This window comes from Salmo salar, unplaced genomic scaffold, assembly GCF_905237065.1.
Source record: "Salmo salar unplaced genomic scaffold, Ssal_v3.1, whole genome shotgun sequence".
NCBI lineage: Eukaryota > Metazoa > Chordata > Actinopteri > Salmoniformes > Salmonidae > Salmo > Salmo salar.
This window is the reverse complement of record NW_025550412.1, coordinates 541,467-568,079: the sequence shown is the minus strand read 5'-3', so window position 1 is coordinate 568,079 and position 26,613 is coordinate 541,467. Positions and strand designations below refer to the sequence as shown.

General features: G+C 47.6%; 1 protein-coding gene and 1 long non-coding RNA gene across 2 annotated transcripts in view; both read left to right on the top strand.

The window, feature by feature from the left end:
• Positions 1-21,321, top strand: part of LOC106578218 (hepatoma-derived growth factor-related protein 2) — a 38,031-nt gene extending 16,710 nt beyond the window's left edge. The window contains exons 10-14 of the mRNA XM_045713745.1: positions 13,119-13,228; positions 14,332-15,363; positions 15,559-15,697; positions 15,915-16,016; positions 19,148-21,321. Coding sequence (XP_045569701.1) covers positions 13,119-13,228; positions 14,332-15,363; positions 15,559-15,697; positions 15,915-16,016; positions 19,148-19,474 — 1,710 coding nt within the window. The 3' untranslated portion in view covers positions 19,475-21,321. The remainder of the gene's footprint in view (positions 1-13,118; positions 13,229-14,331; positions 15,364-15,558; positions 15,698-15,914; positions 16,017-19,147) is intronic.
• Positions 21,322-23,002: 1,681 nt separating this feature from the next.
• LOC123739375 (uncharacterized) lies at positions 23,003-26,613 on the top strand. The gene is made up of 6 exons (XR_006767708.1): positions 23,003-23,020; positions 23,236-23,733; positions 23,786-24,001; positions 24,384-25,750; positions 26,132-26,465; positions 26,521-26,613. It is a non-coding gene; the product is annotated as an uncharacterized lncRNA (long non-coding RNA).

The following is a 26,613-nucleotide window of genomic DNA, read 5'->3' as shown; positions in this document are numbered from 1 at the left end:
GAAAATTAGACTTTTCACGTGTAATTTCCTGTACCTCCAGACGTAAAATTATCCGGCCTGGTAAATGGTTGAGTGAACCCAACTGATCTCAGTCACGCAATTGTCCCTCCATAAAGCGAAGTGTAAAACCAGTCTCATTCACAACCTCTGAAAACCATAAACGCTTTTTTTTTGTCTTTTCACATAGTAATGATTCACAATATATTATTCCAACGTACTCTAACATACGGGGCGGGTCTCCCCCCCGAGCCCAATACGGGGCGGGTCTCCCCCCCGAGCCCAATACGGGGCGGGTCTCCCCCCGAGCCCAATACGGGGCGGGTCTCCCCCCGAGCCCAATACGGGGCGCGTCTCCCCCCGAGCCCAATGCGGGAGGTCTCCATTCTCCACTGGAGTTCTACTGTCAGATCTGATTAATTCACGGACTCTTAAACTTTTATTAAAAACAAAACAACGGGGTAGTAACAAGCTTCCTCTAGAGCGCCCCATCTCTTGAGCAGCTGATGCTGGCTATTTAATAGGGAATTAAAGGGGCAGCGCCCCATTTGGAAGGAGAAGCACAGACACGGTTCAGACAAATTCAGGGCCGTCACAATGTTTACATTTCAATGGTTGTACCGGGTAAATTGCAGTGGACTGAAGGGATAGGTTCATTCTATGAATCCTATTTCTATCATTTGAAATGACACCCACCTTGTCTTCAAGAGCACGCTGTGTCTCCACCACCTCCGATGTGAAGTAGGGTCTAGACGGCAACGTGACGTGAACGTCAACGTGAAACACCAACTTGAGTTTATGCCATTTTTTTTTGTTGATAACTGACGTTTTAAATTTTTTTTTTTTTAAAGGTTTTAAAATGACATAAATTTGTTTTTATAATTAAATCAAGAAATAATGAAATAGTTTGACAACACTGTATGCTTTTAAATGATGTCAAACTCAACCGTTTAAATAAATTAAAATAAAAATTCCAGTGATGAAGACATTGTCTCATGGGATGGCGGGGTAAATGTTGAACTTTAAACATCTTTATATCCTGACTGTCCAGGTCTCAAGTTACTTTCTGGCCAAATAAGCTAAGATTTTTTTTTTTTTTTTTTTTCAATCAAAATGAATGTTGTCAAAAGGTGATTTTTCAATTTAAGCTCGTATCCACTACAAGACAGTGGTGTTGACCTAGTGAACAGCAAGAAGAACTGACCCTCTCTACCTTAAAGCTGTGATCAAACATTACACCCCAAACAGACCCTTCCATTCTGCCATCTCTGGTCCATTTGGTTCTCCCACCCCAATGGGAGGGCAGCTCCTGCTCTGCTCGGGCCCAGTCCACGCTCTTCTCTGTCCTGGCACCACCCCACAATGCGTGGAACCAGCTTCTTCCTGAAGCTAGGACAGCGGTGTAAAGTGTTCTAGCCTGTATGGGCATTGTGGGGTGCAAACAGTAATTGACAGTTTTAACATTTCTACATGCCTTGTCACATTATCCATGTGTGTTAACTTCTGTGCAGCATGAATGGGGAGCTAACATAATGCAGCCCAGACTCCCAGGCTAGCAGTGAGTTAGTGGAGCTAACATAATGCAACCCAGACTCCCAGGCTAGCAGTGAGTTAGTGGAGCAGCCCAGACTCCCAGGCTAGCAGTGAGTTAGTGGAGCTAACATGATGCAGCCCAGACTCCCAGTACAGGCTAGCAGTGAGTTAGTGGAGCTAACATAATGCAGCCCAGACTCCCAGGCTAGCAGTGAGTTAGTGGAGCTAACATAATGCAGCCCAGACTCCCAGGCTAGCAGTGAGTTAGTGGAGCTAACATAATGCAGCCCAGACTCCCAGGCTAGCAGTGAGTTAGTGGAGCTAACATGATGCAGCCCAGACTCCCAGGCTAGCAGTGAGTTAGTGGAGCAGCCCAGACTCCCAGGCTAGCAGTGAGTTAGTGGAGCAGCCCAGACTCCCAGGCTAGCAGTGAGTTAGTGGAGCTAACATGATGCAGCCCAGACTCCCAGGCCAGCAGTGAGTTAGTGGAGCTAACATGATGCAGCCCAGACTCCCAGGCTAGCAGTGAGTTAGTGGAGCAGCCCAGACTCCCAGGCTAGCAGTGAGTTAGTGGAGCTAACATGATGCAGCCCAGACTCCCAGGCTAGCAGTGAGTTAGTGGAGCTAACATGATGCAGCCCAGACTCCCAGGCTAGCAGTGAGTTAGTGGAGCTAACATGATGCAGCCCAGACTCCCAGGCTAGCAGTGAGTTAGTGGAGCTAACATGATGCAGCCCAGACTCCCAGTACAGGCTAGCAGTGAGTTAGTGGAGCTAACATGGTGCAGCCCAGACTCCCAGGCTAGCAGTGAGTTAGTGGAGCTAACATGGTGCAGCCCAGACTCCCAGGCTAGCAGTGAGTTAGTGGAGCTAACATGATGCAGCCCAGGCTAGCAGTGAGTTAGGGGTGCTAACATGATGCAGCCCAGACTCCCAGGCTAGCAGTGAGTTAGTGGAGCTAACATGGTGCAGCCCAGACTCCCAGTGAGTTAGTGGTGCAGCCCAGACTCCCAGGCTAACAGTGAGTTAGTGGAGCAGCCCAGACTCCCAGGCTAGCAGTGAGATAGTGGAGCAGACAGGGTGCAGCCCAGACTCCCAGGCTAGCAGTGAGTTAGTGGAGCAGCCCAGACTCCCAGGCTAGCAGTGAGTTAGTGGAGCTAACATGATGCAGTGAGTTAGGGGTGCTAACATGATGCAGCCCAGACTCCCAGGCTAGCAGTGAGTTAGTGGAGCTAACATGGTGCAGCCCAGACTCCCAGTGAGTTAGTGGTGCAGCCCAGACTCCCAGGCTAACAGTGAGTTAGTGGAGCAGCCCAGACTCCCAGGCTAGCAGTGAGATAGTGGAGCAGACAGGGTGCAGCCCAGACTCCCAGGCTAGCAGTGAGTTAGTGGAGCAGCCCAGACTCCCAGGCTAGCAGTGAGATAGTGGAGCAGACAGGGTGCAGCCCAGACTCCCAGGCTAGCAGTGAGTTAGTGGAGCAGCCCAGACTCCCAGGCTAGCAGTGAGATAGTGGAGCAGACAGGGTGCAGCCCAGACTCCCAGGCTAGCAGTGAGTTAGTGGAGCTAACATGATGCAGCCCAGACTCCCAGGCTAGCAGTGAGTTAGTGGAGCTAACATGATGCAGCCCAGACTCCCAGTACAGGCTAGCAGTGAGTTAGTGGAACTAACATGGTGCAGCCCAGACTCCCAGGCTAGCAGTGAGTTAGTGGAGCTAACATGGTGCAGCCCAGACTCCCAGGCTAGCAGTGAGTTAGTGGAGCTAACATGATGCAGCCCAGGCTAGCAGTGAGTTAGGGGTGCTAACATGATGCAGCCCAGACTCCCAGGCTAGCAGTGAGTTACTGGAGCTAACATGATGCAGCCCAGACTCCCAGGCTAGCAGTGAGTTAGTGTAGCTAACATGATGCAGCCCAGACCCCCAGGCTAGCAGTGAGTTAGTGGAGCTAACATGATGCAGCCCAGACTCCCAGTACAGGCTAGCAGTGAGTTAGTGGAGCTAACATGATGCAGCCCAGACTCCCAGGCTAGCAGTGAGTTAGTGGAGCTAACATGGTGCAGCCCAGACTCCCAGGCTAGCAGTGAGTTAGTGGAGCTAACATGATGCAGCCCAGGCTAGCAGTGAGTTAGGGGTGCTAACATGATGCAGCCCAGACTCCCAGGCTAGCAGTGAGTTAGTGGAGCTAACATGATGCAGCCCAGACTCCCAGGCTAGCAGTGAGTTACTGGAGCTAACATGATGCAGCCCAGACTCCCAGGCTAGCAGTGAGTTAGTGTAGCTAACATGATGCAGCCCAGACCCCAGGCTAGCAGTGAGTTAGTGGAGCTAACATGATGCAGCCCAGACTCCCAGTACAGGCTAGCAGTGAGTTAGTGGAGCTAACATGATGCAGCCCAGACTCCCCAGGCTAGCAGTGAGTTAGTGTAGCTAACATGATGCAGCCCAGACCCCCAGGCTAGCAGTGAGTTAGTGGAGCTAACATGATGCAGCCCAGACTCCCCAGTACAGGCTAGCAGTGAGTTAGTGGAGCTAACATGATGCAGCCCAGACTCCCAGGCTAGCAGTGAGTTAGTGGAGCTAACATGGTGCAGCCCAGACTCCCAGGCTAGCAGTGAGTTAGTGGAGCTAACATGATGCAGCCCAGGCTCCCAGGCTAGCAGTGAGTTAGTGGAGTTAACAGGATGCAGCCCAGACTCCCAGGCTAGCAGTGAGTTAGTGGAGCTAACATGATGCAGCCCAGACTCCCAGGCTAGCAGTGAGTTAGTGGAGCAGACAGGGTGCAGCCCAGACTCCCAGGCTAGCAGTGAGTTAGTGGAGCTAACATGATGCAGCCCAGACTCCCAGGCTAGCAGTGAGTTAGTGGAGCTAACATGATGCAGCCCAGACTCCCATTACAGGCTAGCAGTGAGTTAGTGGAGCTAACATGATGCAGCCCAGACTCCCAGGCTAGCAGTGAGTTAGTGGAGCTAACATGGTGCAGCCCAGACTCCCAGTGAGTTAGTGGTGCAGCCCAGACTCCCAGGCTAACAGTGAGTTAGTGGAGCAGACCGGGTGCAGCCCAGACTCCCAGGCTAGCAGTGAGTTAGTGGAGCAGCCCAGACTCCCAGGCTAGCAGTGAGATAGTGGAGCAGACAGGGTGCAGCCCAGACTCCCAGGCTAACAGTGGGTTAGTGGAGCAGACCGGGTGCAGCCCAGACTCCCAGGCTAGCAGTGAGTTAGTGGAGCAGCCCAGACTCCCAGGCTAACAGTGGGTTAGTGGAGCAGACAGGGTGCAGCCCAGACTCCCAGGCTAGCAGTGGGTTAGTGTAGCTAACATGATGCAGCCCAGACTCCCAGGCTAGCAGTGAGTTAGTGGAGCTAACATGGTGCAGCCCAGACTCCCAGTGAGTTAGTGGTGCAGCCCAGACTCCCAGGCTAACAGTGAGTTAGTGGAGCAGCCCAGACTCCCAGGCTAGCAGTGAGATAGTGGAGCTAACATGATGCAGCCCAGACTCCCAGGCTAGCAGTGAGTTAGTGGAGCAGCCCAGACTCCCAGGCTAGCAGTGAGATAGTGGAGCAGACAGGGTGCAGCCCAGACTCCCAGGCTAGCAGTGAGTTAGTGGAGCTAACATGGTGCAGCCCAGACTCCCAGGCTAGCAGTGAGTTAGTGGAGCTAACATGATGCAGCCCAGGCTAGCAGTGAGTTAGGGGTGCTAACATGATGCAGCCCAGACTCCCAGGCTAGCAGTGAGTTAGTGGAGCTAACATGGTGCAGCCCAGACTCCCAGTGAGTTAGTGGTGCAGCCCAGACTCCCAGGCTAACAGTGAGTTAGTGGAGCAGCCCAGACTCCCAGGCTAGCAGTGAGATAGTGGAGCAGACAGGGTGCAGCCCAGACTCCCAGGCTAGCAGTGAGTTAGTGGAGCAGCCCAGACTCCCAGGCTAGCAGTGAGATAGTGGAGCAGACAGGGTGCAGCCCAGACTCCCAGGCTAGCAGTGAGTTAGTGGAGCTAACATGATGCAGCCCAGCTCCCGCTAGCAGTGAGTTAGGGGTGCTAACATGATGCAGCCCAGACTCCCAGGCTAGCAGTGAGTTAGTGGAGCTAACATGGTGCAGCCCAGACTCCCAGTGAGTTAGTGGTGCAGCCCAGACTCCCAGGCTAACAGTGAGTTAGTGGAGCAGCCCAGACTCCCAGGCTAGCAGTGAGATAGTGGAGCAGACAGGGTGCAGCCCAGACTCCCAGGCTAGCAGTGAGTTAGTGGAGCAGCCCAGACTCCCAGGCTAGCAGTGAGATAGTGGAGCAGACAGGGTGCAGCCCAGACTCCCAGGCTAGCAGTGAGTTAGTGGAGCAGCCCAGACTCCCAGGCTAGCAGTGAGATAGTGGAGCAGACAGGGTGCAGCCCAGACTCCCAGGCTAGCAGTGAGTTAGTGGAGCTAACATGATGCAGCCCAGACTCCCAGGCTAGCAGTGAGTTAGTGGAGCTAACATGATGCAGCCCAGACTCCCAGTACAGGCTAGCAGTGAGTTAGTGGAACTAACATGGTGCAGCCCAGACTCCCAGGCTAGCAGTGAGTTAGTGGAGCTAACATGGTGCAGCCCAGACTCCCAGGCTAGCAGTGAGTTAGTGGAGCTAACATGATGCAGCCCAGGCTAGCAGTGAGTTAGGGGTGCTAACATGATGCAGCCCAGACTCCCAGGCTAGCAGTGAGTTACTGGAGCTAACATGATGCAGCCCAGACTCCCAGGCTAGCAGTGAGTTAGTGTAGCTAACATGATGCAGCCCAGACCCCCAGGCTAGCAGTGAGTTAGTGGAGCTAACATGATGCAGCCCAGACTCCCAGTACAGGCTAGCAGTGAGTTAGTGGAGCTAACATGATGCAGCCCAGACTCCCAGGCTAGCAGTGAGTTAGTGGAGCTAACATGGTGCAGCCCAGACTCCCAGGCTAGCAGTGAGTTAGTGGAGCTAACATGATGCAGCCCAGGCTAGCAGTGAGTTAGGGGTGCTAACATGATGCAGCCCAGACTCCCAGGCTAGCAGTGAGTTAGTGGAGCTAACATGATGCAGCCCAGACTCCCAGGCTAGCAGTGAGTTACTGGAGCTAACATGATGCAGCCCAGACTCCCAGGCTAGCAGTGAGTTAGTGTAGCTAACATGATGCAGCCCAGACCCCCAGGCTAGCAGTGAGTTAGTGGAGCTAACATGATGCAGCCCAGACTCCCAGTACAGGCTAGCAGTGAGTTAGTGGAGCTAACATGATGCAGCCCAGACTCCCAGGCTAGCAGTGAGTTAGTGTAGCTAACATGATGCAGCCCAGACCCCCAGGCTAGCAGTGAGTTAGTGGAGCTAACATGATGCAGCCCAGACTCCCCAGTACAGGCTAGCAGTGAGTTAGTGGAGCTAACATGATGCAGCCCAGACTCCCAGGCTAGCAGTGAGTTAGTGGAGCTAACATGATGCAGCCCAGACTCCCAGGCTAGCAGTGAGTTACTGGAGCTAACATGATGCAGCCCAGACTCCCAGGCTAGCAGTTAGTTAGTGTAGCTAACATGATGCAGCCCAGACCCCCAGGCTAGCAGTGAGTTAGTGGAGCTAACATGATGCAGCCCAGACTCCCAGTACAGGCTAGCAGTGAGTTAGTGGAGCTAACATGATGCAGCCCAGACTCCCAGGCTAGCAGTGAGTTAGTGTAGCTAACATGATGCAGCCCAGACCCCCAGGCTAGCAGTGAGTTAGTGGAGCTAACATGATGCAGCCCAGACTCCCAGTACAGGCTAGCAGTGAGTTAGTGGAGCTAACATGATGCAGCCCAGACTCCCAGGCTAGCAGTGAGTTAGTGGAGCTAACATGGTGCAGCCCAGACTCCCAGGCTAGCAGTGAGTTAGTGGAGCTAACATGATGCAGCCCAGGCTCCCAGGCTAGCAGTGAGTTAGTGGAGTTAACAGGATGCAGCCCAGACTCCCAGGCTAGCAGTGAGTTAGTGGAGCTAACATGATGCAGCCCAGACTCCCAGGCTAGCAGTGAGTTAGTGGAGCAGACAGGGTGCAGCCCAGACTCCCAGGCTAGCAGTGAGTTAGTGGAGCTAACATGATGCAGCCCAGACTCCCAGGCTAGCAGTGAGTTAGTGGAGCTAACATGATGCAGCCCAGACTCCCATTACAGGCTAGCAGTGAGTTAGTGGAGCTAACATGATGCAGCCCAGACTCCCAGGCTAGCAGTGAGTTAGTGGAGCTAACATGGTGCAGCCCAGACTCCCAGTGAGTTAGTGGTGCAGCCCAGACTCCCAGGCTAACAGTGAGTTAGTGGAGCAGACCGGGTGCAGCCCAGACTCCCAGGCTAGCAGTGAGTTAGTGGAGCAGCCCAGACTCCCAGGCTAGCAGTGAGATAGTGGAGCAGACAGGGTGCAGCCCAGACTCCCAGGCTAACAGTGGGTTAGTGGAGCAGACCGGGTGCAGCCCAGACTCCCAGGCTAGCAGTGAGTTAGTGGAGCAGCCCAGACTCCCAGGCTAACAGTGGGTTAGTGGAGCAGACAGGGTGCAGCCCAGACTCCCAGGCTAGCAGTGGGTTAGTGTAGCTAACATGATGCAGCCCAGACTCCCAGGCTAGCAGTGAGTTAGTGGAGCTAACATGGTGCAGCCCAGACTCCCAGTGAGTTAGTGGTGCAGCCCAGACTCCCAGGCTAACAGTGAGTTAGTGGAGCAGCCCAGACTCCCAGGCTAGCAGTGAGATAGTGGAGCTAACATGATGCAGCCCAGACTCCCAGGCTAGCAGTGAGTTAGTGGAGCAGCCCAGACTCCCAGGCTAGCAGTGAGATAGTGGAGCAGACAGGGTGCAGCCCAGACTCCCAGGCTAGCAGTGAGTTAGTGGAGCTAACATGGTGCAGCCCAGACTCCCAGGCTAGCAGTGAGTTAGTGGAGCTAACATGATGCAGCCCAGGCTAGCAGTGAGTTAGGGGTGCTAACATGATGCAGCCCAGACTCCCAGGCTAGCAGTGAGTTAGTGGAGCTAACATGGTGCAGCCCAGACTCCCAGTGAGTTAGTGGTGCAGCCCAGACTCCCAGGCTAACAGTGAGTTAGTGGAGCAGCCCAGACTCCCAGGCTAGCAGTGAGATAGTGGAGCAGACAGGGTGCAGCCCAGACTCCCAGGCTAGCAGTGAGTTAGTGGAGCAGCCCAGACTCCCAGGCTAGCAGTGAGATAGTGGAGCAGACAGGGTGCAGCCCAGACTCCCAGGCTAGCAGTGAGTTAGTGGAGCTAACATGATGCAGCCCAGGCTAGCAGTGAGTTAGGGGTGCTAACATGATGCAGCCCAGACTCCCAGGCTAGCAGTGAGTTAGTGGAGCTAACATGGTGCAGCCCAGACTCCCAGTGAGTTAGTGGTGCAGCCCAGACTCCCAGGCTAACAGTGAGTTAGTGGAGCAGCCCAGACTCCCAGGCTAGCAGTGAGATAGTGGAGCAGACAGGGTGCAGCCCAGACTCCCAGGCTAGCAGTGAGTTAGTGGAGCAGCCCAGACTCCCAGGCTAGCAGTGAGATAGTGGAGCAGACAGGGTGCAGCCCAGACTCCCAGGCTAGCAGTGAGTTAGTGGAGCAGCCCAGACTCCCAGGCTAGCAGTGAGATAGTGGAGCAGACAGGGTGCAGCCCAGACTCCCAGGCTAGCAGTGAGTTAGTGGAGCTAACATGATGCAGCCCAGACTCCCAGGCTAGCAGTGAGTTAGTGGAGCTAACATGATGCAGCCCAGACTCCCAGTACAGGCTAGCAGTGAGTTAGTGGAACTAACATGGTGCAGCCCAGACTCCCAGGCTAGCAGTGAGTTAGTGGAGCTAACATGGTGCAGCCCAGACTCCCAGGCTAGCAGTGAGTTAGTGGAGCTAACATGATGCAGCCCAGGCTAGCAGTGAGTTAGGGGTGCTAACATGATGCAGCCCAGACTCCCAGGCTAGCAGTGAGTTACTGGAGCTAACATGATGCAGCCCAGACTCCCAGGCTAGCAGTGAGTTAGTGTAGCTAACATGATGCAGCCCAGACCCCCAGGCTAGCAGTGAGTTAGTGGAGCTAACATGATGCAGCCCAGACTCCCAGTACAGGCTAGCAGTGAGTTAGTGGAGCTAACATGATGCAGCCCAGACTCCCAGGCTAGCAGTGAGTTAGTGGAGCTAACATGGTGCAGCCCAGACTCCCAGGCTAGCAGTGAGTTAGTGGAGCTAACATGATGCAGCCCAGGCTAGCAGTGAGTTAGGGGTGCTAACATGATGCAGCCCAGACTCCCAGGCTAGCAGTGAGTTAGTGGAGCTAACATGATGCAGCCCAGACTCCCAGGCTAGCAGTGAGTTACTGGAGCTAACATGATGCAGCCCAGACTCCCAGGCTAGCAGTGAGTTAGTGTAGCTAACATGATGCAGCCCAGACCCCCAGGCTAGCAGTGAGTTAGTGGAGCTAACATGATGCAGCCCAGACTCCCAGTACAGGCTAGCAGTGAGTTAGTGGAGCTAACATGATGCAGCCCAGACTCCCCAGGCTAGCAGTGAGTTAGTGTAGCTAACATGATGCAGCCCAGACCCCCAGGCTAGCAGTGAGTTAGTGGAGCTAACATGATGCAGCCCAGACTCCCCAGTACAGGCTAGCAGTGAGTTAGTGGAGCTAACATGATGCAGCCCAGACTCCCAGGCTAGCAGTGAGTTAGTGGAGCTAACATGGTGCAGCCCAGACTCCCAGGCTAGCAGTGAGTTAGTGGAGCTAACATGATGCAGCCCAGGCTCCCAGGCTAGCAGTGAGTTAGTGGAGTTAACAGGATGCAGCCCAGACTCCCAGGCTAGCAGTGAGTTAGTGGAGCTAACATGATGCAGCCCAGACTCCCAGGCTAGCAGTGAGTTAGTGGAGCAGACAGGGTGCAGCCCAGACTCCCAGGCTAGCAGTGAGTTAGTGGAGCTAACATGATGCAGCCCAGACTCCCAGGCTAGCAGTGAGTTAGTGGAGCTAACATGATGCAGCCCAGACTCCCATTACAGGCTAGCAGTGAGTTAGTGGAGCTAACATGATGCAGCCCAGACTCCCAGGCTAGCAGTGAGTTAGTGGAGCTAACATGGTGCAGCCCAGACTCCCAGTGAGTTAGTGGTGCAGCCCAGACTCCCAGGCTAACAGTGAGTTAGTGGAGCAGACCGGGTGCAGCCCAGACTCCCAGGCTAGCAGTGAGTTAGTGGAGCAGCCCAGACTCCCAGGCTAGCAGTGAGATAGTGGAGCAGACAGGGTGCAGCCCAGACTCCCAGGCTAACAGTGGGTTAGTGGAGCAGACCGGGTGCAGCCCAGACTCCCAGGCTAGCAGTGAGTTAGTGGAGCAGCCCAGACTCCCAGGCTAACAGTGGGTTAGTGGAGCAGACAGGGTGCAGCCCAGACTCCCAGGCTAGCAGTGGGTTAGTGTAGCTAACATGATGCAGCCCAGACTCCCAGGCTAGCAGTGAGTTAGTGGAGCTAACATGGTGCAGCCCAGACTCCCAGTGAGTTAGTGGTGCAGCCCAGACTCCCAGGCTAACAGTGAGTTAGTGGAGCAGCCCAGACTCCCAGGCTAGCAGTGAGATAGTGGAGCTAACATGATGCAGCCCAGACTCCCAGGCTAGCAGTGAGTTAGTGGAGCAGCCCAGACTCCCAGGCTAGCAGTGAGATAGTGGAGCAGACAGGGTGCAGCCCAGACTCCCAGGCTAGCAGTGAGTTAGTGGAGCTAACATGGTGCAGCCCAGACTCCCAGGCTAGCAGTGAGTTAGTGGAGCTAACATGATGCAGCCCAGGCTAGCAGTGAGTTAGGGGTGCTAACATGATGCAGCCCAGACTCCCAGGCTAGCAGTGAGTTAGTGGAGCTAACATGGTGCAGCCCAGACTCCCAGTGAGTTAGTGGTGCAGCCCAGACTCCCAGGCTAACAGTGAGTTAGTGGAGCAGCCCAGACTCCCAGGCTAGCAGTGAGATAGTGGAGCAGACAGGGTGCAGCCCAGACTCCCAGGCTAGCAGTGAGTTAGTGGAGCAGCCCAGACTCCCAGGCTAGCAGTGAGTTAGTGGAGCAGCCCAGACTCCCAGGCTAGCAGTGAGATAGTGGAGCAGACAGGGTGCAGCCCAGACTCCCAGGCTAGCAGTTAGTTAGTGGAGTTAACATGATGCAGCCCAGACTCCCAGGCTAGCAGTGAGTTAGTGGAGCTAACATGATGCAGCCCAGACTCCCAGTACAGGCTAGCAGTGAGTTAGTGGAGCTAACATGGTGCAGCCCAGACTCCCAGGCTAGCAGTGAGTTAGTGGAGCTAACATGGTGCAGCCCAGACTCCCAGGCTAGCAGTGAGTTAGTGGAGCTAACATGATGCAGCCCAGGCTAGCAGTGAGTTAGGGGTGCTAACATGATGCAGCCCAGACTCCCAGGCTAGCAGTGAGTTAGTGGAGTTAACATGATGCAGCCCAGACTCCCAGGCTAGCAGTGAGTTACTGGAGCTAACATGATGCAGCCCAGACTCCCAGGCTAGCAGTGAGTTAGTGTAGCTAACATGATGCAGCCCAGACTCCCAGGCTAGCAGTGAGTTAGTGGAGCTAACATGATGCAGCCCAGACTCCCATTACAGGCTAGCAGTGAGTTAGTGGAGCAGACATGATGCAGCCCAGACTCCCAGGCTAGCAGTGAGTTAGTGGAGCTAACATGATGCATCCCAGACTCCCAGGCTAGCAGTGAGTTAGTGGAGCTAACATGGTGCAGCCCAGACTCCCAGTGAGTTAGTGGTGCAGCCCAGACTCCCAGGCTAACAGTGAGTTAGTGGAGCAGACCGGGTGCAGCCCAGACTCCCAGGCTAGCAGTGAGTTAGTGGAGCAGCCCAGACTCCCAGGCTAGCAGTGAGATAGTGGAGCAGACAGGGTGCAGCCCAGACTCCCAGGCTAACAGTGGGTTAGTGGAGCAGACCGGGTGCAGCCCAGACTCCCAGGCTAGCAGTGAATTAGTGGTGCAGCCCAGACTCCCAGGCTAACAGTGGGTTAGTGGAGCAGACAGGGTGCAGCCCAGACTCCCAGGCTAGCAGTGGGTTAGCGAAGCTAACCGGGTGCAGGCTATAAGAGGTCGGCTACGCTAATAGAGAGGCTTGATCTTTGAGACACATTTGGCAGAAGTACCAAAAGTAACACAAAATCTAGTACCGAACCGTTTTTCATGTTCTAGTGTCGAAGTACAGACGTTTGGGTATAGGAATAGAAACAGGATGTGATTTCACTAACAGGATATTACATCACCATCAATCTTCACCACTAGTATTGGACAGTAGGCCTGGTCTGCATTTCAAACGACACCCTATATAGTTAAAAATGTGTCTGAAAGATCAGTGCAACACTAGTTCCCTATATATCCCTACTTTTAACTATATAGGGTGTTGTTTGAAATGCAGACCAGGCCTACTGTCCAATACTAGTGGTGAAGATTGATGGTGATGTAATATCGTGTTAGTGAAATCACATCCTGTTTCTATTCCTGTGTGGACGTGTGCCCGTCCGTGTGTGTACTTACGTTTGTGTGTGTGTGTGTGTGTGTGTGTGTGTGTGTGTGTGTGTGTGTGTGTGTGTGTGTGTGTGTGTGTGTGTGTGTGTGTGTGTGTGCAGCGCCGGCGGCGTCTTGCGGCCAGGAGAGAGAGTGTCCTGAAGTCTCTACAAGGACTTCTCACTAGAAGGAAGGGCCTGAGAAGACAGAGCCTTAAACCTACACGGACACCGTGAGCACACACCTCATGAATACACACACACACACTGCCCTACACTGCTCTGAGCAGACACACACACACACACTGCCCTACACTGCTCTGAGCAGACACACACACACACACACACACTGCCCTACACTGCTCTGAGCAGACACACACACACACACACTGCCCTACACTGCTCTGAGCAGACACACACACACACACTGCTCTGAGCAGACACACACACTGCCCTACACTGCTCTGAGCAGACACACACACACACACACACACACTGCCCTACACTGCTCTGAGCAGACACACACACACACACACACTGCCCTACACTGCTCTGAGCAGACACACACACACACACACACTGCCCTACACTGCTCTGAGCAGACACAAACACACACACTGCTCTGAGCAGACACACACACTGCCCTACACTGCTCTGAGCAGACACACACACACACACACTGCCCTACACTGCTCTGAGCAGACACACACACACTACCCTACACTGCTCTGAGCAGACACACACACACACACTGCCCTACACTGCTCTGAGCAGACACACACACACACTGCCCTACACTGCTCTGAGCAGACACACACACACACTGCCCTACACTGCTCTGAGCAGACACACACACACACTGCCCTACACTGCTCTGAGCAGACACACACACACACACACTGCCCTACACTGCTCTGAGCAGACACACACACACACACACTGCCCTACACTGCTCTGAGCAGACACAGACACACACACACTGCCCTACACTGCTCTGAGCAGACACACACACTGCCCTACACTGCTCTGAGCAGACACACACACTGCCCTACACTGCTCTGAGCAGACACACACACTGCCCTACACTGCTCTGAGCAGACACACACACTGCCCTACACTGCTCTGAGCAGACACACACACACACACTGCTCTGAGCAGACACACACACACACACACTGCCCTACACTGCTCTGAGCAGACACAGACACACACACTGCCCTACACTGCTCTGAGCAGACACACACACACACACACACACCTGCCCTACACTGCTCTGAGCAGACACACACACAGTACTCTGAAATAATCTACTTTTTTTTCTCTTTCCTTTCATCAGGAAAAATGGTGCTGGAGGGAAGAAAGCTGAAGAGAAGAAGAGTAGAAAGACAGGTGGGCAGAAAAGGGACAGAAAAACAGCGAGCAAGACAACAGGCGGCAAGACAACAGGCGGCAAGACAACAGGCGGCAAGACAACAGGCGGCAAGACAACAGGCGGCAAGACAACAGGCGGCAAGACAACAGGCGGCAAGACAACAGGCGGCAAGACAACAGGCGGCAAGACAACAGGCGGCAAGACAACGGAGAGCAAGAAAACAGCGGAGGCTGAGAAGTCTGACTCGACCCGGTCGGAGGCTAAGAAGTCTGACTCGACCCGGTCGGAGGCTAAGAAGTCTGACTCGACCCGGTCGGAGGCTAAGAAGTCTGAATCGACCCGGTCGGAGGCTAAGAAGTCTGACTCGACCCGGTCGGAGGCTAAGAAGTCTGACTCGACCCGGTCGGAGGCTAAGAAGTCTGACTCGACCCGGTCGGAGGCTAAGAAGTCTGACTCGACCCGGTCGGAGGCTGAGAAGTCTGACTCGACCCGGTCGGAGGCTGAGAAGTCTGACTCGACCCGGTCGGAGGCTGAGAAGTCTGACTCGACCCGGTCGGAGGCTGAGAAGTCTGACTCGACCCGGTCGGAGGCTGAGAAGTCTGACTCGACCCGGTCGGAGGCTGAGAAGTCTGACTCGACCCGGTCGGAGGCTGAGAAGTCTGACTCGACCCGGTCGGAGGCTGAGAAGTCTGACTCGACCCGGTCGGAGGCTGAGAAGCCTGACTCGACCCGGTCGGAGGCTGAGAAGCCTGACTCGACCCGGTCGGAGGCTGAGAAGCCTGACTCGACCCGGTCGGAGGCTGAGAAGCCTGACTCGACCCGGTCGGAGGCTGAGAAGCCTGACTCGACCCGGTCGGAGGCTGAGAAGCCTGAATCGAACCGGTCGGAGGCTGAGAAGCCTGAATCGAACCGGTCGGAGGCTGAGAAGCCTGAAGCCAAGAAAGCGGAGACAGAGAAGGTAGAGAGACGACAGGAGGAGGAGCCTAAATCACCTCAGTGAGTACAGGAACGAATAACCTGTCTGTCCTACCTGTCTACCTGTCTCTGTCCTGTACCTGTATGTTATACCTGTCTGTCCTGTACCTGTCTCTGTCCAATACCTGTCTGTTATACCTGTCTGTCCTGTACCTGTCTGCTTGCCTGTCTATGTCGGTGATCATAACTAACCATTGGTTGTCTTGTCTGTACCAGGAGAGGTGCACTAGGGGACGACCAGATAACAGACAGTGTGTCTATTCTACATTCCGCTAAAGAATCTATCACTCTGACGGACTCCACCCTTCACCGTATACACGGAGACATACGCATCTCTCTGAAGACGGACAACCCTGTGAGTCACGTGCACCCCCCCCCCCCCCCCCAATTCATCAGGACATTAGTCAGTGTCTGATAGTCCTGGACCAACTCAGTATGGTCGTTGTAACGTCTGTCTCTGTCTCTCTCTCTCTCTGTGTCTCTCTCTCTCTCTCTCTGTCTCTCTCTCTCTCTCTCTCTCTGTGTCTCTCTCTCTGTCTCCGTCTGTCTCTGTCTCTCTGTCTGTCTCTCAGGACATTAGTAAGTGTCTGACAGCGCTGGATCAACTCAGTATGGTCTATGTAACATCACAACACGTCCAGAGACACAGTGAACTCATCACTACTCTCAGAAAGGTACGACTGCTACCACACACACCCAATAACCACACACACACACACACCTGACTTACAGTGCTTTCAGAAAGTATTCAGACCCCTTGACTTTTCCCACATTTTGTTACGTTACAGCCTTATTCTAACATTGATTAAATAAATCATTTTCCTCATCAATCTACACACAATACCACAATAATGACATCACAATACCCTATAATGACATCACAATACCCCATAATGACATCACAATACCCCATAATGACATCACAATATCCCATAATGAAAAAGCAAAAAATGTGTTTTTAGAAATGTTTGCAAATTCAAAACTGAAATATTGCATTTACATAAGCATTCAGACCCTGTCCTCAGTACTACACTGATTGTGTGTGTATCAGTGGGACAGAGAGAGATGCATATATACAGTGCATTCAGAAAGAATTCAGACCCCTTGACTTTTGCCACATTTTATTACAATACAGCCTTATTCTATAATTGATTTAATTGTTTTTTCCCCCTTATCAATCTAAACACGATACCCCTTAATGACAAAGCAAAAACAGTTTTTTTTAGAAGAAAACTGAAATATCAAATTTACATAAGTATTCAGACCCTTTACTCAGTACTTTGTTGAAGCACCTTTGGCAGCGATTACAGCCTTGATTCTTCTTGGGTATGATGCTACAAGCTTGGCACACCTGTATTTGGGGAGTTTCTCCCATTCTTCTCTGCAGATCCTCTCAATCTCTGTCAGGTTGGAAGGGGAGCATCGCTGCACAGCTATTTTCAGGTCTCTCCAGAGATGTTCGATCAGGTTCAAGTCCGGGCTCCGACTGGGCCACTCGAGGACATTCAGAGACTTGTCCCAAAGCCACTCCGCCGTTGATTTGGTTGTGTGCTTAGTGTCGTTGTCCTGTTGGAAGGTGAACCGTCGCCCCAGTCTGAGGTCCTCAGTGCTCTGAAGCAAGTTTTCATCAAGGATCTCTCAGAACTTTGCTCTTTTCATGGATTCTGACTAGTTTCCCAGTCCCTGCCGCTGAAAAACATCCCCACAGCATGATGCTGCCACCACCATGCTTCACTGTAGGGATGGTGCCAGGATTTTTCCAGACGTGACGCTTGGCATTCAGGCCAAAGAGTTCAATCTTGGTTTCATCAGACCAGAGAATCTTGTTTCTCATGGTCTGAGAGTCTTTAGGTGCCTTTTGGCAAACTCCAAGCGGGCTGTCATGTGCCTTTTACTGAGGAGTGGCTTCCATCTTGCCACTCTACCATAAAGGCCTGATTGGTGGAGTGCTGCAGAGATGATTGTCCTTCTGGAAGGTTCTCCCATCTCCACAGAGGAACTCTGGAGCTCTGTTAGAGTGACTATCTGGTTCTTGGTCACCTCCCTGACCAAGGCCCTTCTCCCCTGATTGCTCAGTTTGGCCGGGCGGCCAGCTCTGGGAAGAGTCTTGGTGGTTCCAAACTTCTTCCATTTAAGAATGATGGAGGCCAATGTGTTTTTGGGGACCTTCAATGTTGCAGAAATGTTTTGGTACCCTTCCCCAGATCTGTGCCTCGAAACAATCCTGTCTCGGAGCTCTACGGACAATTCCTTCAACCTCATGGCTTGGTTTTTACACTAACATGCACTGTCAACTGTGGGACCTTATATAGACAGGTGTGTGCCTTTCCAAATCATGTCCCATCAATTGAATTTACCACAGGTGGACTCCAATCAAGTTGTAGAAACATCTCAAGGATGATCAATGGAAACAGGATGCACCTGAGCTCAATTTCGAGTCTCATAGCAAAGGGTCTGAATACTTACGTAAATAAGATATTTCTGTTTTTTTTACTTTTTAATACATTTTCAAAAATGTCTAAACCTTTTTTCGCTTTGTCATTATGGAGTATTGCGTGTAGATTGAGGGAAATGTTTTAAGTAATCAATTTTGGAATAAGGCTAGAACTTAAAATGTTGAAAAAGTCAAGGGGTCTGAATACTTTCCGAACCACACACAGCTGAAATACAGCACCAGGCAAAAGTTTGGACACACCAACTCATTCCAGGGTTTTTCTTTATTTTCTACATTGTAGAATAATAGTGAAGACATCACAACTATGAAATAACACATATGGAATCATGTAGTAACCAAATAAGTGTTAAACAAATCAAAATAGATTTTAGATTTGAGATTCTTCAATGTAGCCACCCTTTGCCTTGATGACAGCTTTGCACACTCTTGACATTCTCTCAACCAGCTTCATGAGGTGGTCACCTGGAATGCAGGTGGATATTAGACCGGTGGAAAGCTGTCCTTTTGGTCTGATTAGTCCAAATTTGTGATTTTTGGTTCCAACCACTGTGTCTTTGTGAGACGCAGAGTAGGTGAATGAATGATCTCCACGTGTGTGGTTCCCACCGTGAAGCATGGAGGAGGAGGTGTGATGGTGCTTTGCTGGTGACACTGTGTGATTCATTTAGAATTTAAGGCACACTTAACCATCATGGCTACCACAGCATTCTGCAGCGATACGCCATCCCATCTGATTAGCGCTTAGTGGGACTATAATTTGTTTTTCAACATGACAATGACCCAACACACCTCCAGGCTGTGTAAGGGCTATTTGACCAAGATGTGATGGAGTGCTGCATCAGATGACCTGGCCTCCACAATCACCCGAACTCAACCCAATTGAAATGGTTTGGGATGAGTTGGACCTCAGAGTGAAGGAAAAGCAGCCAACAAATGCTCAGCATATGTGGGAACTCATTCAAGACTGTTGGAAAAGCATTCCAGTTGAAGCTGGTTGAGAGAATGCCAAGAGTTAGCAAATCTGTCATCAAGGCAAAGGGTGGCTACTTTGAAGAATATAATATATATATATATAACACTTGTTTGGTTACTACATGATTCCATATGTGTTATTTCATAGTTTCGATGTCTTCACTATTATTCTACAATGTAGAAAATAGTAAAAAATAAAGAAAAACCCTTGAAGGAGTAGGTGTGTCCACACTATTGACTGGTACAGTACATCCAATAACCACACACACACACACACACACACACACACACACCTGACAGATCCAATAACTACACACACACACGCTCTTCACTCCTTTACCACGTACACACACCAAACCACAACTGTGTGCTTCCCAGATGCGTCGTTTCCGCAGTAACCAGGACGTGATGGACAAGGCGTCGATGCTCTACAACCGCTTCAAGAACGCGTTCCTATTGGTTAACGACAAGGATAACGTCATCAGCCCCGAGTTCCTCCGCTCGCTCCTGGAGGAGAAAGAGAGAGAGGAAGAGGAGAGGGTGGAGAGATGGAGGGAGAAACAGAAGAGGAGAGGAGAGGTGCTGCAGGAGGTTCGCAGGAGAATGAGTCAACTGGAAGAGAGAAGGGGAGGAGAGAAGGGAGTCGTCGCGACTGAGAAGAAGGAAGAGGGGCTGCAGGAGGATGGAAGCTCCGAACTACAATAGAATCATCCTGAGCTCCGCTGGGAGAACCGAGCAGGGTGAAGTTGCCCTTAGACTCTGATCTTGGTGCAGGTTACAATTTCGACCACTAATGGTTGAAGGTTAAATATTTGGGGAGGGAAACTGATTCTAGATCTGTACCTGGTGGGGACAGAACAATGGAACATACCAGCTCAGAATCAGAGGGGGGTGAACAGGGAACATACCAACTGTCCAACTTGGGTTATGATGTTTCTTAACCCTCCCTTGTCCACTCAAGAGTATTTGGAAAACCTCCTCACCCATATCCATTGGTGCACACCGTTTCAAAATAAACATTTGCAGACGTTTTTGCAATGGAAAAGGACAACGAGTGTTGTTTTTTTTTGGTAACAAGTTCAGGTTAAGTCTTGTTGTGAATAGGGCTCGGGTGTTTTCTTAAAGACAGACTGACCTGTGGAGTGTCTTAAGTCTCTCTCCTTTCCCTGAGGAATTAGAGAAGTTTTTCTCTGATGGTTTTAATAAAGAAGCCCTACTTATAGAAACCAGAGAATAGTTCAGTCTACAAATGTTTTTACTTTCCTGATGATTTTTTTATTATTTTTTTACTATTATTATTTTTTTTATATACCTTGTATGTTCTCTTAAATACTATACTTCATGTTGTTGTATAGTTTTAACGGTAATCTATAGACTTTATTCTACTTAGCCTGAATTCTACTTTTGCTCGTATTCTTTCCCTGCAATATGTAGCCTAGTTACCACATTGGATTATTGCTTTAGCCAGATGGCTAATTTGGCTAGTTGTCTGAACCAGATCTGCTTCAGACAGGTAATATTACCCTTCAGGTATCTCCCGTTCCATAGCCATCACTGCTCATGGTTGTAACCCCCCCCCCCCCCCAGAGAGCAAGACAGTAGCACACAAGCTGCCATGTTGAATTGACGCACCTGAAGGAATGTCCAGAGAAATTGAAGCAAAGACTACATTGTCAACGAGATATTCCACTATAGTCAGTAAATCAGCGTTGCCTGTGAGTAGTCTAAAACGTCTGGCTGATTCATTCCAGGACAGACAGCATTATATTTGAACCCCCCTTGATTCAACTGCAGTGATACTTGTTTTCACACACACACACAGAGAGAGAGAGAGAGAGACACAGACAGGAGTTGTTCTGTGAATGGTTTTTAAAGGGGGAGAACAAACACTTTGGTTTGACACTGTGGAGTAGATTGTTACACTTTTAGATATGTTTTACAGTTGTCATTTTACTGGTATAAAAGTTAGCATTAATTCAGGTTACACTGTCATCAATAAACCGTTCTGTCACGTTATTACTGAGTAATTCAGGTTACACTGTCATCAATAAACCGTTCTGTCACGTTATTAATGAGTAATTCAATTTACACTGTTGTCAATAAACCGTTCTGTCACGTTATTACTGAGTAATTCAGGTTACACTGTCATCAATAAACCGTTCTGTCACGTTATTAATGAGTAATTCAGGTTACACTGTTGGTCAATAAACCGTTCTGTCACGTTATTAATGAGTATTAATTCAGGTTACACTGTCATCAATAAACCGTTCTGTCACGTTATTAATGAGTATTAATTCAGGTTACACTGTTGGTCAATAAACCGTTCTGTCACGTTATTAATGAGTATTAATTCAGGTTACACTGTTGGTCAATAAACCGTTCTGTCACGTTATTAATGAGTAATTCAGGTTACACTGTCATCAATAAACCATTCTGTCACGTTATTAATGAGTAATTCAGGTTACACTGTTGGTCAATAAACCGTTCTGTCACGTTATTAATGAGTATTAATTCAAGTTACACTGTCATCAATAAACCGTTCTGTCACGTTATTAATGAGTATTAATTCAGGTTACACTGTTGGTCAATAAACCGTTCTGTCACGTTATTAATGAGTATTAATTCAGGTTACACTGTTGGTCAATAAACCGTTCTGTCACGTTATTAATGAGTAATTCAGGTTACACTGTCATCAATAAACCATTCTGTCACATTATTAATGAGTAATTCAGGTTACACTGTTGGTCAATAAACCGTTCTGTCACGTTATTAATGAGTATTAATTCAGGTTACACTGTTGGTCAATAAACCGTTCTGTCACGTTATTAATGAGTGTTAATTCAGGTTACACTGTCATCAATAAACCGTTCTGTCACGTTATTAATGAGTATTAATTCAGGTTACACTGTTATCAATAAACCGTTCTGTCACGTTATTAATGAGTATTAATTCAGGTTACACTGTCATCAATAAACCGTTCTGTCACGTTATTAATGAGTATTAATTCAGGTTACACTGTCATCAATAAACTGTTCTGTCACGTTATTAATGAGTAATTCAGGTTACACTGTCATCAATAAACTGTTCTGTCACGTTATTAATGAGTAATTCAGGTTACACTCATCAATAAACCGTTCTGTCACGTTATTAATGAGTAATTCAGGTTACACTGTTGGTCAATAAACCGTTCTGTCACGTTATTAATGAGTATTAATTCAGGTTACACTGTCATCAATAAACCGTTCTGTCACGTTATTAATGAGTATTAATTCAGGTTACACTGTTGGTCAATAAACCGTTCTGTCACGTTATTAATGAGTATTAATTCAGGTTACACTGTTGGTCAATAAACCGTTCTGTCACGTTATTAATGAGTAATTCAGGTTACACTGTCATCAATAAACCATTCTGTCACGTTATTAATGAGTAATTCAGGTTACACTGTTGGTCAATAAACCGTTCTGTCACGTTATTAATGAGTATTAATTCAGGTTACACTGTCATCAATAAACCGTTCTGTCACGTTATTAATGAGTATTAATTCAGGTTACACTGTTGGTCAATAAACCGTTCTGTCACGTTATTAATGAGTATTAATTCAGGTTACACTGTTGGTCAATAAACCGTTCTGTCACGTTATTAATGAGTAATTCAGGTTACACTGTCATCAATAAACCATTCTGTCACATTATTAATGAGTAATTCAGGTTACACTGTTGGTCAATAAACCGTTCTGTCACGTTATTAATGAGTATTAATTCAGGTTACACTGTTGGTCAATAAACCGTTCTGTCACGTTATTAATGAGTATTAATTCAGGTTACACTGTCATCAATAAACCGTTCTGTCACGTTATTAATGAGTATTAATTCAGGTTACACTGTTATCAATAAACCGTTCTGTCACGTTATTAATGAGTATTAATTCAGGTTACACTGTCATCAATAAACCGTTCTGTCACGTTATTAATGAGTATTAATTCAGGTTACACTGTCATCAATAAACCGTTCTGTCACGTTATTAATGAGTATTAATTCAGGTTACACTGTCATCAATAAACTGTTCTGTCACGTTATTAATGAGTAATTCAGGTTACACTGTCATCAATAAACCGTTCTGTCACGTTATTACTGAGTAATTCAGGTTACACTGTCATCAATAAACCGTTCTGTCACGTTATTAATGAATAATTCAGGTTACACTGTTGGTCAATAAACCGTTCTGTCACGTTATTAATGAGTATTAATTCAGGTTACACTGTCATCAATAAACCGTTCTGTCACGTTATTAATGAGTATTAATTCAGGTTACACTGTTGGTCAATAAACCGTTCTGTCACGTTATTAATGAGTATTAATTCAGGTTACACTGTTGGTAAATAAACCGTTCGTCACGTTATTAATGAGTAATTCAGGTTACACTGTCATCAATAAACCATTCTGTCACGTTATTAATGAGTAATTCAGGTTACACTGTTGGTCAATAAACCGTTCTGTCACGTTATTAATGAGTATTAATTCAGGTTACACTGTTGGTCAATAAACCGTTCTGTCACGTTATTAATGAGTATTAATTCAGGTTACACTGTCATCAATAAACCGTTCTGTCACGTTATTAATGAGTATTAATTCAGGTTACACTGTCATCAATAAACCGTTCTGTCACGTTATTAATGAGTATTAATTCAGGTTACACTGTCATCAATAAACCGTTCTGTCACGTTATTAATGAGTATTAATTCAGGTTACACTGTCATCAATAAACCGTTCTGTCAAGTTATTTATGAGAATTAATTCAGGTTACACTGTCATCAATAAACCGTTCTGTCACGTTATTAATGAGTATTAATTCAGGTTACACTGTCATCAATAAACCGTTCTGTCACGTTATTAATGAGTATTAATTCAGGTTACACTGTTGGTCAATAAACCGTTCTGTCACGTTATTAATGAGTATTAATTCAGGTTACACTGTAATCAATAAACCGTTCTGTCACGTTATTAATGAGTAATTCAGGTTACACTGTTGGTCAATAAACCGTTCTGTCACGTTATTAATGAGTATTAATTCCGGTTACACTGTCATCAATAAACCGTTCTGTCACGTTATTAATGAGTAATTCAGGTTACACTGTTGGTCAATAAACCGTTCTGTCACGTTATTAATGAGTATTAATTCAGGTTACACTGTCATCAATAAACCGTTCTGTCACGTTATTAATGAGTAATTCAGGTTACACTGTCATCAATAAACCGTTCTGTCACGTTATTAATGAGTATTAATTCAGGTTACACTGTCATCAATAAACCGTTCTGTCACGTTATTAATGAGTAATTCAGGTTACACTGTTGGTCAATAAACCGTTCTGTCACGTTATTAATGAGTATTAATTCAGGTTACACTGTCATCAATAAACCGTTCTGTCACGTTATTAATGAGTAATTCAGGTTACACTGTTGGTCAATAAACCGTTCTGTCACGTTATTAATGAGTATTAATTCAGGTTACACTGTCATCAATAAACCGTTCTGTCACGTTATTAATGAGTATTAATTCAGGTTACACTGTTGGTCAATAAACCGTTCTGTCACGTTATTAATGAGTATTAATTCAGGTTACACTGTTGGTCAATAAACCGTTCTGTCACGTTATTAATGAGTATTAATTCAGGTTACACTGTCATCAATAAACCGTTCTGTCACGTTATTAATGAGTATTAATTCAGGTTACACTGTTGGTCAATAAACCGTTCTGTCACGTTATTAATGAGTATTAATTCAGGTTACACTGTCATCAATAAACCGTTCTGTCACGTTATTAATGAGTATTAATTCAGGTTACACTGTTGGTCAATAAACCGTTCTGTCACGTTATTAATGAGTATTAATTCAGGTTACACTGTTGGTCAATAAACCGTTCTGTCACGTTATTAATGAGTAATTCAGGTTACACTGTCATCAATAAACCATTCTGTCACGTTATTAATGAGTAATTCAGGTTACACTGTTGGTCAATAAACCGTTCTGTCACGTTATTAATGAGTATTAATTCAGGTTACACTGTCATCAATAAACCGTTCTGTCACGTTATTAATGAGTATTAATTCAGGTTACACTGTTGGTCAATAAACCGTTCTGTCACGTTATTAATGAGTATTAATTCAGGTTACACTGTTGGTCAATAAACCGTTCTGTCACGTTATTAATGAGTAATTCAGGTTACACTGTCATCAATAAACCATTCTGTCACGTTATTAATGAGTAATTCAGGTTACACTGTTGGTCAATAAACCGTTCTGTCACGTTATTAATGAGTATTAATTCAGGTTACACTGTTGGTCAATAAACCGTTCTGTCACGTTATTAATGAGTATTAATTCAGGTTACACTGTCATCAATAAACCGTTCTGTCACGTTATTAATGAGTATTAATTCAGGTTACACTGTCATCAATAAACCGTTCTGTCACGTTATTAATGAGTATTAATTCAGGTTACACTGTCATCAATAAACCGTTCTGTCACGTTATTAATGAGTATTAATTCAGGTTACACTGTCATCAATAAACCGTTCTGTCACGTTATTAATGAGTATTAATTCAGGTTACACTGTCATCAATAAACTGTTCTGTCACGTTATTAATGAGTAATTCAGGTTACACTGTCATCAATAAACCGTTCTGTCACGTTATTACTGAGTAATTCAGGTTACACTGTCATCAATAAACCGTTCTGTCACGTTATTAATGAGTATTAATTCAGGTTACACTGTTGGTCAATAAACCGTTCTGTCACGTTATTAATGAGTATTAATTCAGGTTACACTGTCATCAATAAACCGTTCTGTCACGTTATTAATGAGTATTAATTCAGGTTACACTGTCATCAATAAACCGTTCTGTCACGTTATTAATGAGTATTAATTCAGGTTACACTGTCATCAATAAACCGTTCTGTCACGTTATTAATGAGTATTAATTCAGGTTACACTGTCATCAATAAACCATTCTGTCAAGTTATTTATGAGAATTAATTCAGGTTACACTGTCATCAATAAACCGTTCTGTCACGTTATTAATGAGTATTAATTCAGGTTACACTGTCATCAATAAACCGTTCTGTCACGTTATTAATGAGTATTAATTCAGGTTACACTGTTGGTCAATAAACCGTTCTGTCACGTTATTAATGAGTATTAATTCAGGTTACACTGTAATCAATAAACCGTTCTGTCACGTTATTAATGAGTAATTCAGGTTACACTGTTGGTCAATAAACCGTTCTGTCACGTTATTAATGAGTATTAATTCCGGTTACACTGTCATCAATAAACCGTTCTGTCACGTTATTAATGAGTAATTCAGGTTACACTGTTGGTCAATAAACCGTTCTGTCACGTTATTAATGAGTATTAATTCAGGTTACACTGTTGGTCAATAAACCGTTCTGTCACGTTATTAATGAGTATTAATTCAGGTTACACTGTCATCAATAAACCCGTTCTGTCACGTTATTAATGAGTATTAATTCAGGTTACACTGTCATCAATAAACCGTTCTGTCACGTTATTAATGAGTATTAATTCAGGTTACACTGTCATCAATAAACCGTTCTGTCACGTTATTAATGAGTATTAATTCAGGTTACACTGTTGGTCAATAAACCGTTCTGTCACGTTATTAATGAGTATTAATTCAGGTTACACTGTCATCCACAAACCGTTCTGTCACGTTATTAATGAGTATTAATTCAGGTTACACTGTTGGTCAATAAACCGTTCTGTCACGTTATTAATGAGTATTAATTCAGGTTACACTGTTGGTCAATAAACCGTTCTGTCACGTTA